The following is a 13,316-nucleotide window of genomic DNA, read 5'->3' as shown; positions in this document are numbered from 1 at the left end:
CACAACGGTGTTGTATGTTGTTGTATGTAACACACAAAAGGAGGCTGCGGATATTGGATTTCGATAAGTATGCTTCTGGAGGGAGAGGGGGGGATCTGTTTGTTCAGCAAAGGGGCACAAAGAGAATAAAGCTATGTTTCAACTATTGCGTCCCCAAAGTCGCACGATTTACACTGCGACTTTGCTATGCGATTTTTGATTTTTTGATGTGATGTCATGCGACCGGTGAAAACCATGTAAGAACAAGTCGCACCGAAGTCAGAACAAAGTAGTGCAAAAACCTTTTTTTTTGGAGTCGCTGCGACTTGAGCACCAATTAGAATGGGGACCATTGAAATACATGGGTTTTGACTTGTCATGCGACTTCACGTGTCAAGTTGCACAACAACTCGCAGTAGTGGAAACAGAGCCTAAGTGAACTTTGTCTGACAGTGTATCTTTTCTTTAAATTAGAGGACTTGGAAGCTGCCAAGTTTCGGTACCCCATAATAAGCAAAGGGGAAAGGAGCTGTGATTTCAGTGCCTCTGTTGTTAACTCTAAACATGATAGATGCTAATAGATACAGAAGTATCAAGAGCTTTATTTTAAAATGCTTTTATGGCTTGTGAATTCAGACCAAGTATTTGAACAGCATCTACCCAAAACTGAAATATCTTTTTCAGGCGGACTAGCCCTTAAAACGTCAACCACATATAGTGCTCACCTGTGCATTCAATATTCCTGAAGTATACATAGAGCAATTATCTGCTCATTGTTCAAAAAAACATACATTTTAAATTTTAACTGTACTGGTGGAAGTACCTAGATGAAAAGCATTTCCCTTGATAATTTTAATACCTAAATGCAACATAGTCGAAATATGCGTTTTTAAAAGTAGCTAGGAAAAACTATTACATTTTCTTTAAACAGTCCACAGAAAATAATTATTTGCATAATAAAAAAGTAGGATAACTACTACTGTCCATATATTTATAAAAGGTGGGTCTGTGTTTTATCTAAGAACTCATGCTTTTTAGGACACATTTCATATATACTGGGTTTTGGATTTCTAATTTATAGGATCTTTTCACCACGTGTTGTAACATAATGCCTTTTATTTATCGATATAGCTTTGCCATAAATACTTCTTTTTTGCATAATCTCCTGTTAATAAATATACAGACGTCTGTGAAATGTCCTTGCCACTACCCATAAATAATGCTGCCAAGGAAAAGGGCAGGAAAGGGTAAACCTCGTAAAAACTAGTTATTTGAAAAAAGTCACACCTTGCCTCACAGGCAAGTTCCCATGGTAGGGCTAGGTTAGATAGAGATACTTAAGGTGTGACTGGCACTGGAGTATTCCTATGAAGTAGGAGAAAGAGAATAGACATGTCAAGTGAGCCACTAAGTTTAAAGTTTCCATCTCTGCCATAAGGTTTTTACCTGCAGCCCCATTGTTTTTTGCCAGTTTATAGCACTTCTGCCTGGCAGCACTAGGGTGGTCGGTTCAAATTCCAACCACAGCACTAACTGCATTGAGTTTGCATGTCCTCCTTGTGCCTGTGTGGGGTTTCCTCCCATACTCCAAAGACATACTAGTAGGTTAATTGGTTCCTGTCTAAATTGGCCCTAGTATGCATATGTATATACGAATGTGAGTTTGGGACCTTAGATAGTAAGTTATTTGTGGACAGGGACTGCTGTGAATGTACTATATACAGTGGCTATAAAAAGTCCCTGTAAAAATGTCAAGTTTTTGAGATAAAATAAATAAATAAAACCTCAGACCAAGATTAATCACTTTAGAATAGTTTTCTACCTTAAGGCCTGGTTCACACCTATGCATTTTTTAGTGCATTTTCAGTTTTGCAGAAACACACTACAGTCCATTTAACATGGTTTCCTATGGGTCACATTCACATCTGTGCATTTTATGGAAAGAGCCATGGACTGTTTTCTGTTTTTTGGTTCCATAGACTTCAATGGATCAAAAATATGTATTAAAAAATTCAAAATGCACCTGGAATATGCAAAATGCAACCTGAATAGGTGTGAACCAGGCCTTAATGTGAATCATTATTATTATACAAGATTTATATTGCACCAACAGTTTACGCAGCGATTTACAATATAAATTATAATCTGTACAATTAGATAATAAACTGAATATGTTATTTAGTGGCTAAATATAAATAATAAAAATACAAATACAATAAGAGGGTTGAATAGGTGTAAACATCTTCTTATAATTTGGGATATGGCTGTGATTTATCGAAACACATTCAAAATTATGTTAAACAGTAGTCAGCAACACCTGCCATCAATGAAAGTGACTCACTGAGCCCATGTAACGTTCAGCTGTTCTGTAGGATTTCTCAGACATTTATTCAATTGCCTCTTACAGCAATAGCCAGTAAAAGTTTACAAAGCTTTAAAGAAGACCTCATTTATGAAAGGTATCAGTCAGTAGAAGTTACAAAAAAGGCATTAGATATACTATGGGACACAGTGAAAACGATCATCAACAAGGAGGAGAAAATAGGGCACAGCAGTGACATTACCAAGAAGTGGACCTTCATCCAAAATAATAATGATAATATCCATAAGCAATAGTATCGACTTTACTGGCATAAAAAATGGAGCACACATTTTTATAAAAAATATCAAATTTATAAAAATCAAATGAAGATCTATTATGGGTCATAAAAACAATGCCTGCACATAATGCCTAGATGATATACATATACCATCCACATTTGCTTCTTCAGGACACAAAGAGGAGAACTCCAATGCAACTGAAATTCTCTTTTATCTAAGAACTCAAGGCAAATCCACTTAGCACTGCAAGTTCACTTGGAACTGCAGTCGCTCTAAATCTAAGGGGTAGATCTGAAATGAGTGGAAACTCTGCTGATTTTATCATCCAATCACGTGCAAGCTAAAATGCTGTTTTTTATTTTCCTTGCATGTCCCCTTCGGATCTACAGCGACTTTACTTCCAAGTGCACTTTCAGTGCACTTTTAAGTTCAATTGCAGTGCAAAGTGGATTTTCCTTTAGTAAATAACCCCCTGCGTGTTCTGAAGAAAACTGAGAAATGCATTGACCCATGAGGACTTGCTGTATCTCCACAGAGTACTAATGTTATTATAACTAGTTGTGAGCCAATCTGAATTTGTTACTGTGGTGAATAAGTGCAGTTGGTATATGCCTATCAACTAATCATTATGTACGGGAATGGTTTTTATAACCTATAAATAGGCCTTCGTGCGATATTAATAAATTTTGTAATAAAATTTGTTTATACCTTTTCATAAAAATATTTGCGTTCCTTTTTGTGCCAGTAAAGTCCAATAATATTTTATATTTGGATATTAAAAAAAAAAAATATAAAAATAATTTGAATAGAACATTTTCAACAAAAACAAATTCAGTGATGGCATGGTAAAAACTGCATCCAACAATCTGTTCAGCTAGCTCTCCCATGCACAAGGATATCATATACAGCAAGTATATGCCTTAGTAACTTGGTGGGAATATGACAGGGCCCAGAAGGGAACGCATTTTAGCTATCAATGTGCATTGCTTATATAATTGCGCACCCTTATAAATTTGCCCCAAAATATAATCAAATTCTGCTATTTAAAATGAAATAACATTAGTTGGACCTTTATGTAACATAGGGGAATGGTAAAGTTAACCCAAATCCCCTTGAGTCCCAGAGCGTTTTTCCGTTTTGGCAATGTCTATCCCAACATAGCTATTTCCTTTAGGCTACTTTTACACTGGGGCGGGGGCGTTCGCTGTAAGGCGCTGCTAATTTTAGCAGTGCTTTTTGGCCGCTGGCGGGGCATTTTTAACCCCCACTAGCGGCCCAAAAAAAGGGTTAAAAGTGCCTGCAAAGCGCCTCGGCAGCAGTGCCCAATGATTTCAATGGCAGGGGCAGTGGAGGAGCGGTTTATACACTGCTCCCCCACCACCCGAAAGACGCTGCTTGCAGGCCTTTTCTTCCTGGCCTGCAAGCGCACAGCCCCAGAGTGAAAACAATCAGGCTTTCACACTGAGGTGGATTGAGAGGCGCTTTTCAGGCACTATTTTTAGAGCAAAAACGCCTGAAAAGTGCCCCAGTGTGAAAGGGGTCTTAATTGAGAATTGCCCACCTAGCATAAATAACAGCACAGAAGATAAAAAAGTTTTCAATAGTGGGTTTTATCTACATCGTCACATATGCCTAACAGCCATGTGGCAGAGTCTAATCCCAGTGTCCGTACCCCCGCTGCATTAATGTCTGTCACTATGTCCCAAAAAAAGGTCTGTATGTGGGGGGGCATGTCCAAACCACATGTATGAAAGTACCTATCGCTACTTGATCTCTGTGGATGCTATATAAACCAGGATCTAGCAGATCTCATAAGGGGGAGATATTGTTGTATACCCTCATCTTAATCATCATCTGCCAAGTCTGGAATATCCTGCCTCTATTTATTAAAAACCCAGAGTTTAGACATGTCAGTACTGGATAATCTAAGACAGAGGGAATAAGAATGTTATCAAACCTTTCTGAGGTCAAAAATTTCTCAATGCTTTTTGAAGTTAGGGTAACGGGGTACCAGAAATTGGGCTGGCAATACATGGCTCTGTTTTTTTGGTCAGCTACAGGGCTGAATGAAAAAAAAACTGAACCGATGCCCCACACTGATTCTACACAAATCGAGGTGAATGGGGAAATCCTCCCTGCTGCACTATTGTATTTTGACAGTGGGGGGACTCCTCCACTGTCAGAATACAGAGATCAGCACTGCAGCCGCTAATCGAGCAGCTTTATTTTCCCCAACAGGTCCATTTAGCAGGAGTTGATTGAAAGATAGACTTCTATTGAGCAGCAGAGACCAGACATGGATGTAAAATCAGCCGATCCCTGATTCATCTATGGCTAGCTTTAGTTGGGGAAACCTAAGGAACATCTAGTTAGGAAAATGGAATGTTGTTTTAAGCCTATCAAAGTCAAACAAGAGCCCCTCTGGCATCATATGTTGTAAAGTTTTAATACCAATACCATATCAGCCTACAAATGGGGATCAGGTAAGGAGAGTAAATTCGGGACAGAGAGATTGTCTCACGGAGGAGTTAATGAAGAGAAGTGTTTTCCGTGATGTGTTTTTGTACCTTTTTCCAAACTTTAATGGTGGTCTTCATAGGAATAGTATGATTTGGGTTTAACATAGAAACATAGAAGAGAGATTGCAGAAAAGAACACCAAGTGGTCCATTAAGTCGGCCCCATTTTATTTTTCAGCTGTTTTGTCCGAGTATAGATCTACAATTATTTGAATAATAGGTCGCAAAATACAAGATTGCTTAGTTCAGAATAAGAATACCAAGTTAGTAGCCTCAGGGAAAATCCACTGATGGACCATAACCAACATCGCTGCCCAGTAGTACTTTTGTAAGCAGACACATGCTAATCCACCTTTATAAAGGGGGAGTTGTAGGCTAGTTTTAATTAATCCTAGTGTACCTTCTTGACCATACGAAGAAGAGATGATCTAATCTGTTAAAGAAAAGATTGGGCATTGGGACAGGGGTTAGACATTTTGGGGTTAAATCGTCACTAAGTTAATCCGTCCCTCCTGGGTCAGTGGTAGAGATTTCCACATAGTACATTTGTGATACAATTGTTGAAGTAATGGATTTATGTTATCATTTATATACCGAGAGGCAACATCAAATGTGAGACCCAGGTGATGGGTGTTTGGAAAACAGAAAGATGGGTTCAATGAAAACAACAAGGATTTGCCCCAATTGATTTTAAAGAAGGTACCAAAGACATCAATGATTTGTAGGGCTGCAGGTAAGGAAGTGACAGTATATTTAAGATATATCAAGGTACCATCGGCATATAGAGAGAGGTTCTCCTACAGGGGATAAACAACTACACCATGTACTATATGTCCAAAGAATGGAGATGGCAATACGCCAGTGGTTCTAGAGATAAGGCAAATAACCCTGGGAAGAGGGGGCGGCCCTGTCTCTTTCCTCTATTCAGTGCAAATGGGGGTGATGGCACCCCACTGGTTCATATCTAAGCTGTGAGTGAAGAGTATAGGAATGGCATCCAGGAAATTAAGTTTGGACAAGAGCTACATTTTTGTAACACAGCCCAGAGGTAGTCCCATGCAACCGAGTCAAATGCATTTTTCAGTATCAAGGGAGGCCACCACCCATGGACAAACCAAAAGAAAATAAAACACTTTAAGGGCGGCACAGTGGTGTAGTGGTAGCACTCTCGCCTAGCAGTAAGAAGGGTCATTGGTTCGAATCCCAACCATGACACTACCTGCCTGGAGTTTGCATGTTCTCCCTGTGCCTGCGTGGGTTTCCTCCGGGTACTCCGGTTTCCTCCCACAATCCAAAGACATGCTGGTAGGTTAATTGGATCCTGTCTAAATTGTCCCTAGTATGTATGAATGTGAGTTAGGGACCTTAGATTGTAAGCTCCTTGAGAGTAGGGACTGATGTGAATGTACAATGTATATGTAAAGCGCTGCGTAAATTGACAGCGCTATATAAGTACCTGAAATAAATAAAATAAATAAAACAAGGCACAAATGCCATTTTTAATGTGTGACAACATATACAATTACTTCGCGTAGCATAAATTTGACTGCCCACTGTACAACTTTCATATACAGCATCTCACAAAAGTGAGTACACCCCTCACATTTTTGTAACTATTTTATTATATCTTTTCATGTGACAATACTGAAGAAATGAAACTTTGCTACAATGTAAAGTAGTGTGTATGCAGCTTGTATAACAGTGTAAATTTGCTGTCCCCTCAAAATAACTCAACACATAGCCATTAATGTCTAAACCGCTGGCAACAAAAGGGAGTACACCCCTAAGTGGAAATGTCCAAATTTGGGCCCAAAGTGTCAATATTTTGTGTGGCCACCATTATTTTCCAGCACTGCCTTAACGCTCTTGGGCATGGAGTTCACCAGAGCTTCACAGGTCGCCACTGGAGTCCTCTTCCACTCCTCCTTGACATCACAGAGGTGGTGGATGTTGACCTTGCGCTCCCTCCACCTTCTATTTGAGGATGCCCCACAGATGCTCAATAGGGTTTAGGTCTGGAGACATGCTTGGCCAGTCCATCACCTTTACCCTCAGCTTCTTTAGCAAGGCAGTGGTCGTCTTGGAGGTGTGTTTTGGGTCGTTATGTTGGAACACTGCCCTGCGGTCCAGTCTCCGAAGGGAGGGGATCATGCTCTGCCTCAGTATGTCACAGTACATGTGTTGGCATTCATGGTTCCCTCAATGAACTGTAGCTCCCCAGTGTCGGCAGCACTCATGCAGCCCCAGACCACCACCATGCTTGACTGTAGGCAAGACACACTTGTCTTTGTACGCCTCACCTGGTTGCCGCCACACACGCTTGACACCATCTGAACCAAATAAGTTTATCTTGGTCCCATCAGACCACAGGACATGGTTCCAGTAATCCATGTCCTTAGTCTGCTTGTCTTCAAACTGTTTGCCGGCTTTCCTGTGCATGATCTTTAGAAGAGGCTTCCTTCTGTGATGACAGCCATGCAGACCAATTTGATGCAGTGTGCGGCGTATGGTCTGAGCACTGACAGGCTGACCCACCACCTCTTCAACCTCTGCAGCAATGCCGGCAGCACTCATACGTCTATTTCCCAAAGAGAACCTCTGGATATGACGCTGATCACCTGCACTCAACTTCTTTGGTTGACCTGTTCTGAGTGGAACCTGTCCTGTTAAACTGCTGTATGGTCTTGGCCACCGTGCTGCAGCTCAGTTTCAGTGTCTTCACAATCTTCTTATAGCCTAGGCCATCTTTATGTAGAGCAACAATTCTTTTTTTCAGATTCTCAAAGAGTTCTTTGCCATGAGGTGCCATGTTGAACTTCAAGTGACCAGTATGAGAGAGTGAGAGCAATAACAACAAATTTAAAACACCTGCTCCCAATTCACACTCGAGACCTTGTAATACCAATGAGCCACACCGGGGAGGGAAAATGGCTAATTGGGCCCAATTTGGACAGTTTCACTTAGGGGTGTACTCACTTTTGTTGCCAGCGGTTTAGACATTAATAGCTGTGTGTTGAGTTATTTTGAGGGGACAGCAAATTTACACTGTTATATAAGCTGCACACACACTACTTTACATTGTAGAAAAGTGTCATCTCTTCAGTGTTGTCACATGAAAAGATATTGTAAAATATTTATAAAAATGTGAGGAGTATACTCACTTTTGTGAGATACTGTATAACCACAGCTAGGCTTCCATGCAGGATCACTGTTCATATGCTTGGCATATAGATGACAAATATCTACAGACACAGTAGTATTTGTATTACAGGAAGGAGCTTATAATACATGTTCATATCCCCACAGGGAAGAAAGCATGTTCCATTTCTTATTAAACCCACCCAAATACACCATATACACCACAAGGCTTCTTCTACCGGTCAGAGTAAAAACTCCCAAATCCAGGGAGTAGGCCAGACCACCCAGTAACACCAGTTCTTGTGCCAGGGGCGAGTGTTTAGCAATAACTGGAACCAGTCAGAGATTGCACCGCTGGCTTTATATGGAGAAAAAGCCGTGACGGGGACGTGTGTTCCAGCAGCTGCTCACTCAGCTGTGTGACTCTGGACCCAGCCCAGCCAGAGAGCTGCACAGCATTGCAAATGTAGCCAGAGTGCAGTCAAACACCAGCAGCTATAGCCAGCAGAGAGTCCGTGGAGGCTAAGACTCAGAAGCCCAAACACTCACCCATTATTTAACCACAAGCATGCTGCATTGGCTGAATTAAGACAACTGCTCCAGCTTAACAATGCCATCTATACAAAAAGACTGTTTCATTTACAGCTTTGGAACTAAATCAATGCCCCAATAGCCATCATCTTTGTTAATACAGCAAATTTTCTCTAAAAATAGCTCATCAGTTTCAAGTCATTGCAGAAACAAGTCAGTGGCTAAACAAGTCAGTGGCAAGTCTGTGTTGAGTTTATTTAGGGAAACATGGACTTATGTGAATGAATGTTTACATCCCTGCAAAGAAGGCTGGGCTATATAATTACTGAAAATAAAACTTTTCAGATCTTCAGATCATTACATAGATAAATGGCAATTGTGTTTTTAAGAATTTGATTATTAAAAATTCAACTAAAATTACAAAATTAACATAAAATGGAGAATTTTAACACAGCTGTCAAATAGGATAGATTTGTACAACACATACAATTCTGCTGGTAACAACACCCATAGACAGTGGCTGGAAGATGAGCCCACTGAAGATGTCCCTCTCTCGACAATCGCACATGCTTTCCTACAAGAGGGCAGATGCTACAACAATTTCATGCTTTGTATATATGAAGGCCAAAAGGAAAATCAGATGAAACATTCAAAACATGTTTATCCTTCATTCATCTGGTGGAGCCAACTGAGAAGGTATATGTTGCAAACTTTCTACCCCTATATGCTCCACAATAATCATAGGAATGAGCATCCTAGAGGCAGGATTACCAGTTGTCACTGGCACAGAAAGTTGCTAAGTGCAATAATAACCTGACAGTGTTTCTACTCTTTTACCATTCTATTGAAAAAGTATCATAGCAAACTATGTACATTCTGCAGAGATTGTCAATTTCTGTGCCCCATAAAGTGAGGAGAAATCCCCACAATAGGGACAAAGCTGGTCATACAAAATATGACAGAGGTTCTATCTCTTCCCCATTCTGGCTATAAAGAAAAAAAAAAGGTTTTTGAACAGTGCTGGACTTCGAAAAGACTTTATATTGGCCGTCTCCAAAGCACCGGCCAAGCAAGAGGTCTATAACATTTAAAGTGAGCAGCCAATGCACTACACACTTAGAGGCTATAAAGTGCACCAATCCCTTAGGGAAAGCCTGTTGCCATTTCCTACCTATAAGGGGTATAACAAGGATGTAAATCTGAGATGAAAGAAGCTGCTCCAGGCCTGGAAGATGGTTGATGAAGCCATTGGTATCAGGAACAAGAAACAAGGGGCGAATTTCCAACTCCAGGAGCCTTGTCTTGCCATCCAGTACAGCCTACAAAAAAAAAAAAAAAAAAAAAAAAAAATTTACATATTTACAGGTATTTAGGCAAGTAAATGCTCCAGTTATTTGGTCAAGAAAATGTAAAATCCAAAAAAAAATAGCAGAAAAACAATAAATTCTTAGTCTGATTGGCTAACAAAACTGAGGTCAAAGCTTCCAGGGCAGCTGGACATCCTTTAGAAAGACAGTATTTAAGTGTCCCACAGTCATGTTAAAAAAGAAATTCTAGTTAGCTTCCATTATTTATCATGTTATTTTTTCTCTAACCTGAAGCAGTATCTTCATTTCCACGTGGCTACAAGTTTCTAATTAAAAGTTTCCCCTTTTTCATTGAGAGACTAAAGCTTACCATGCATGGCTTGAAATTCGTTTGATTCTTGCTGAAGCCTGTCGTCACCACCCAGCTCTAGAAAAGCCAATTTAACAATCCACTGAGCAGGGAGGAACATTTTCAGCCAAACAGTAACTGCATCTTATCAGATGCAGTCACTGTTTGGGTATTCAGATAGCCATGGTTGCTGCACTGTCTAAATACAAAAGTCGATATTGGAGATTCCTTCATCCATGCTGTTTACAGTACGTGGAGGAATCTGTTGAATAAAAATCTAAAACGTGCACGGCTAAATTTATAAGTACCTGCACCAGAGATTAGAAATCTTAATGCACCCCGAGATCAAGTTTCTAATCAAGACATTTAATGGACAAGGGGAAAACGTACCCTACTGTGCAATTTCTGCAATGGCTAGTTGGAGTGTCTAACCAGCAGAGGAAGGACACTAGGGAAGATAAAGGCTTAATTTTATATTACATGTCTCACAGGGTGCCTTACCCAGCAGACTCATGGCCCTTTCTCTCAAAGCAACAAAATATGAACTGCTACTAGTATGCTTTGGATAGTACAATAAGTGTTTATTGCAAGACCCCTATCAATTAGCAAAAATATATGCATGGCACTATACTTCCTTATATTACTGTGCTGCATTTTTATATATGCAATAGGCACTATACTTTAATTACTGTATTGCATTATTTTTTATCTTGAAACCCTCCTACAATTTTGCAGCTCACATACAATGATGCATAACACTGGTGAACAAATATTTATTTTACAATGAGAAAAGTAATGCTCTTAGACAGGAAACACCACAATTCAATCCAAACATTCAATGAATCCCTTCTAGATCATTAAAAATAGCTGACAGCCTAAGGATGCTAATTAACCCTTTTGGGTACATTTGGGCCATTTGTTTTATTTTTTTGCTGATTAACCCTTTTAGGCGCATTTGGGCATTTAAAAGCAAAAAACAATGTTTTAAAATGATACTCAATGTGACGCTGATGTTTAAAATAAAATCTGAAACCACATTTTTATTCAATAGATTGGGCTTGACTGGTTGCTACCTAGCAACTTTCAGTAAATTCAGTAAAAACTACAATCAAGGGTGGGGGTGGTAATACAATCAAACCCTTTCCACTCTAAAAAGTTGGAGCTCTGGGGCGTCTTTGAACAGGCTGTGACTGTCTGCACGTCCCCTCCGCAGGATGCACAGACCGACACCGAGGTCACCTCATCCCGAGCCAAAAACAAGGAGCTGGAGGAATAGAGTTTGGACGGCGGGTGGTAAAGGGAAGCAGTGCAGTCACAGGGTAGCAGGGCAGTCGGGAAGTCTGTGGCATTTCTCCTCCTGCAGGGTATTGTGTTATAAATAGCTCAGGACTTCCTACTCCACAGGTTCATAAGTATACAGTATCCTGTACTACCGGCGGCTAGCTCTGCCCTATGAAAATGACAGCTCTGTATCACTGACTTTTCCAAAAACACATGTACTAACTAAAAGGAAGAAAGCACTTCAAATTCATAGAAACCACATCTCACAAATATCTACATGGTCATCACATCTTTTTTTGCAGAACAAGGGTGGGTACAATATAGACGACACCTCTGGTGCCTAAAATCTGGTGTTAAGTATTTTCACAAAAGTAATAAGTTCCTAAATTACTTTTACAACTGCAATCCGTTAAACTACTTGTCTCTCTAGAGATTGCAGTAGGCCACTAATGAAATTTTACATTCTCTCTGTGGCCTGGGGAGGGGAACAAAAAGCACACAGTCTAGACTTGAAGGGTTCTCAAAGGGCAGGTCTCCTCTATAAAACAGAGACAGAATCTGGAAGACTGTATGGGCACCCACAAACACTCAGGAATCAGAGCTGTCAGAAAGCCATTTCATCAGAATGTCAGTTTTATATGGTTATGTATTGAACAACTTTTCATCTATACGGCGAGTATAGATGTTAGTGCAAATAAAAAAACTATCACGGACAGTACTCAATTTTCTCTGTCACAATTGCACTAATACGGCTACAATCAAATCATCTATACGGCCAAAAATTAAACAAAGTCCCACAATAATCAGTTCAACTGATGCACAATAACAAAACCACCAATAAATTGAAAACTGTTCATAACTGAATTTTTGAACACAATTGGAAATTACTACTTCTACTCCTGAGTATGGAGATATCACGTGTGTGTATTTATTTTGCTGCCTAGACACATAGAGGGGCCCAAAATCGAGGGAGCAGCTTAAAGAGGTTGTAAACCTTCACAACCCCCTCCCCCCACCAAAAAAACCCCTGCAAAACAAAGGCATAATGAGCTAGTATGCAACGCAAACTAGCACATTATGAAAAACTTACCTTAGAACGATGCTCTGGATCGGTGCCAGCACACTGTTCACATGGCCGACATGTTTACCGGAGTTACTCCCGGGTTCGCGGTCTCCGGCACTGTGAGTGGCCGGAGGCACGATTACGTCACTGCCGCGCATGCGTGCTGCCGGTCATGGCCTGGGCCCTGAAGAAACGTCACGAGCGGGCCGTTCCTTTAGTGCGCATGCGCCGATGACGTCGGCAGCAGCATATATAATAAATATTTCCTAAACGGTGCAAGTTTAGGGGATTTTTACAGTACCTACAGGTAAGCCTTATTATAGGCTTACCTCTATGTACAATTAAAGAGGAAGACATTACTTCCTCTTTAAGGCCTCATTCGCACCATATGTGCATGAAAACGGATGGGAAAAATGTGCAGATTTTACTTGCACAGAATATGAGGCATGAGTTTTAGGACCTGTTTCTGCAAGGTCACAAAAAGAAAACAATTAATCTTTGGGCTCCATGCAAACTGAAGCTCAAACGGCCGTTTTTGGGAGTTTGGCG

General features: G+C 40.4%; 1 protein-coding gene across 1 annotated transcript in view; it reads right to left on the bottom strand.

The window, feature by feature from the left end:
- The window catches only part of SMG6 (SMG6 nonsense mediated mRNA decay factor), a 507,574-nt gene that overhangs the window by 22,018 nt on the left and 472,240 nt on the right, over positions 1-13,316 (bottom strand). Inside the window, 1 exon segment of the mRNA XM_073616608.1 lies at positions 9,939-10,086. Within this exon segment, the coding sequence (XP_073472709.1) occupies positions 9,939-10,086 (148 nt within the window).

The sequence above is a fragment of the Aquarana catesbeiana genome, linkage group LG02 (assembly GCF_042186555.1).
Source record: "Aquarana catesbeiana isolate 2022-GZ linkage group LG02, ASM4218655v1, whole genome shotgun sequence".
In the NCBI taxonomy this organism is placed as follows: domain Eukaryota; kingdom Metazoa; phylum Chordata; class Amphibia; order Anura; family Ranidae; genus Aquarana; species Aquarana catesbeiana.
This window is presented reverse-complemented; position numbering and strand designations above follow the sequence as displayed.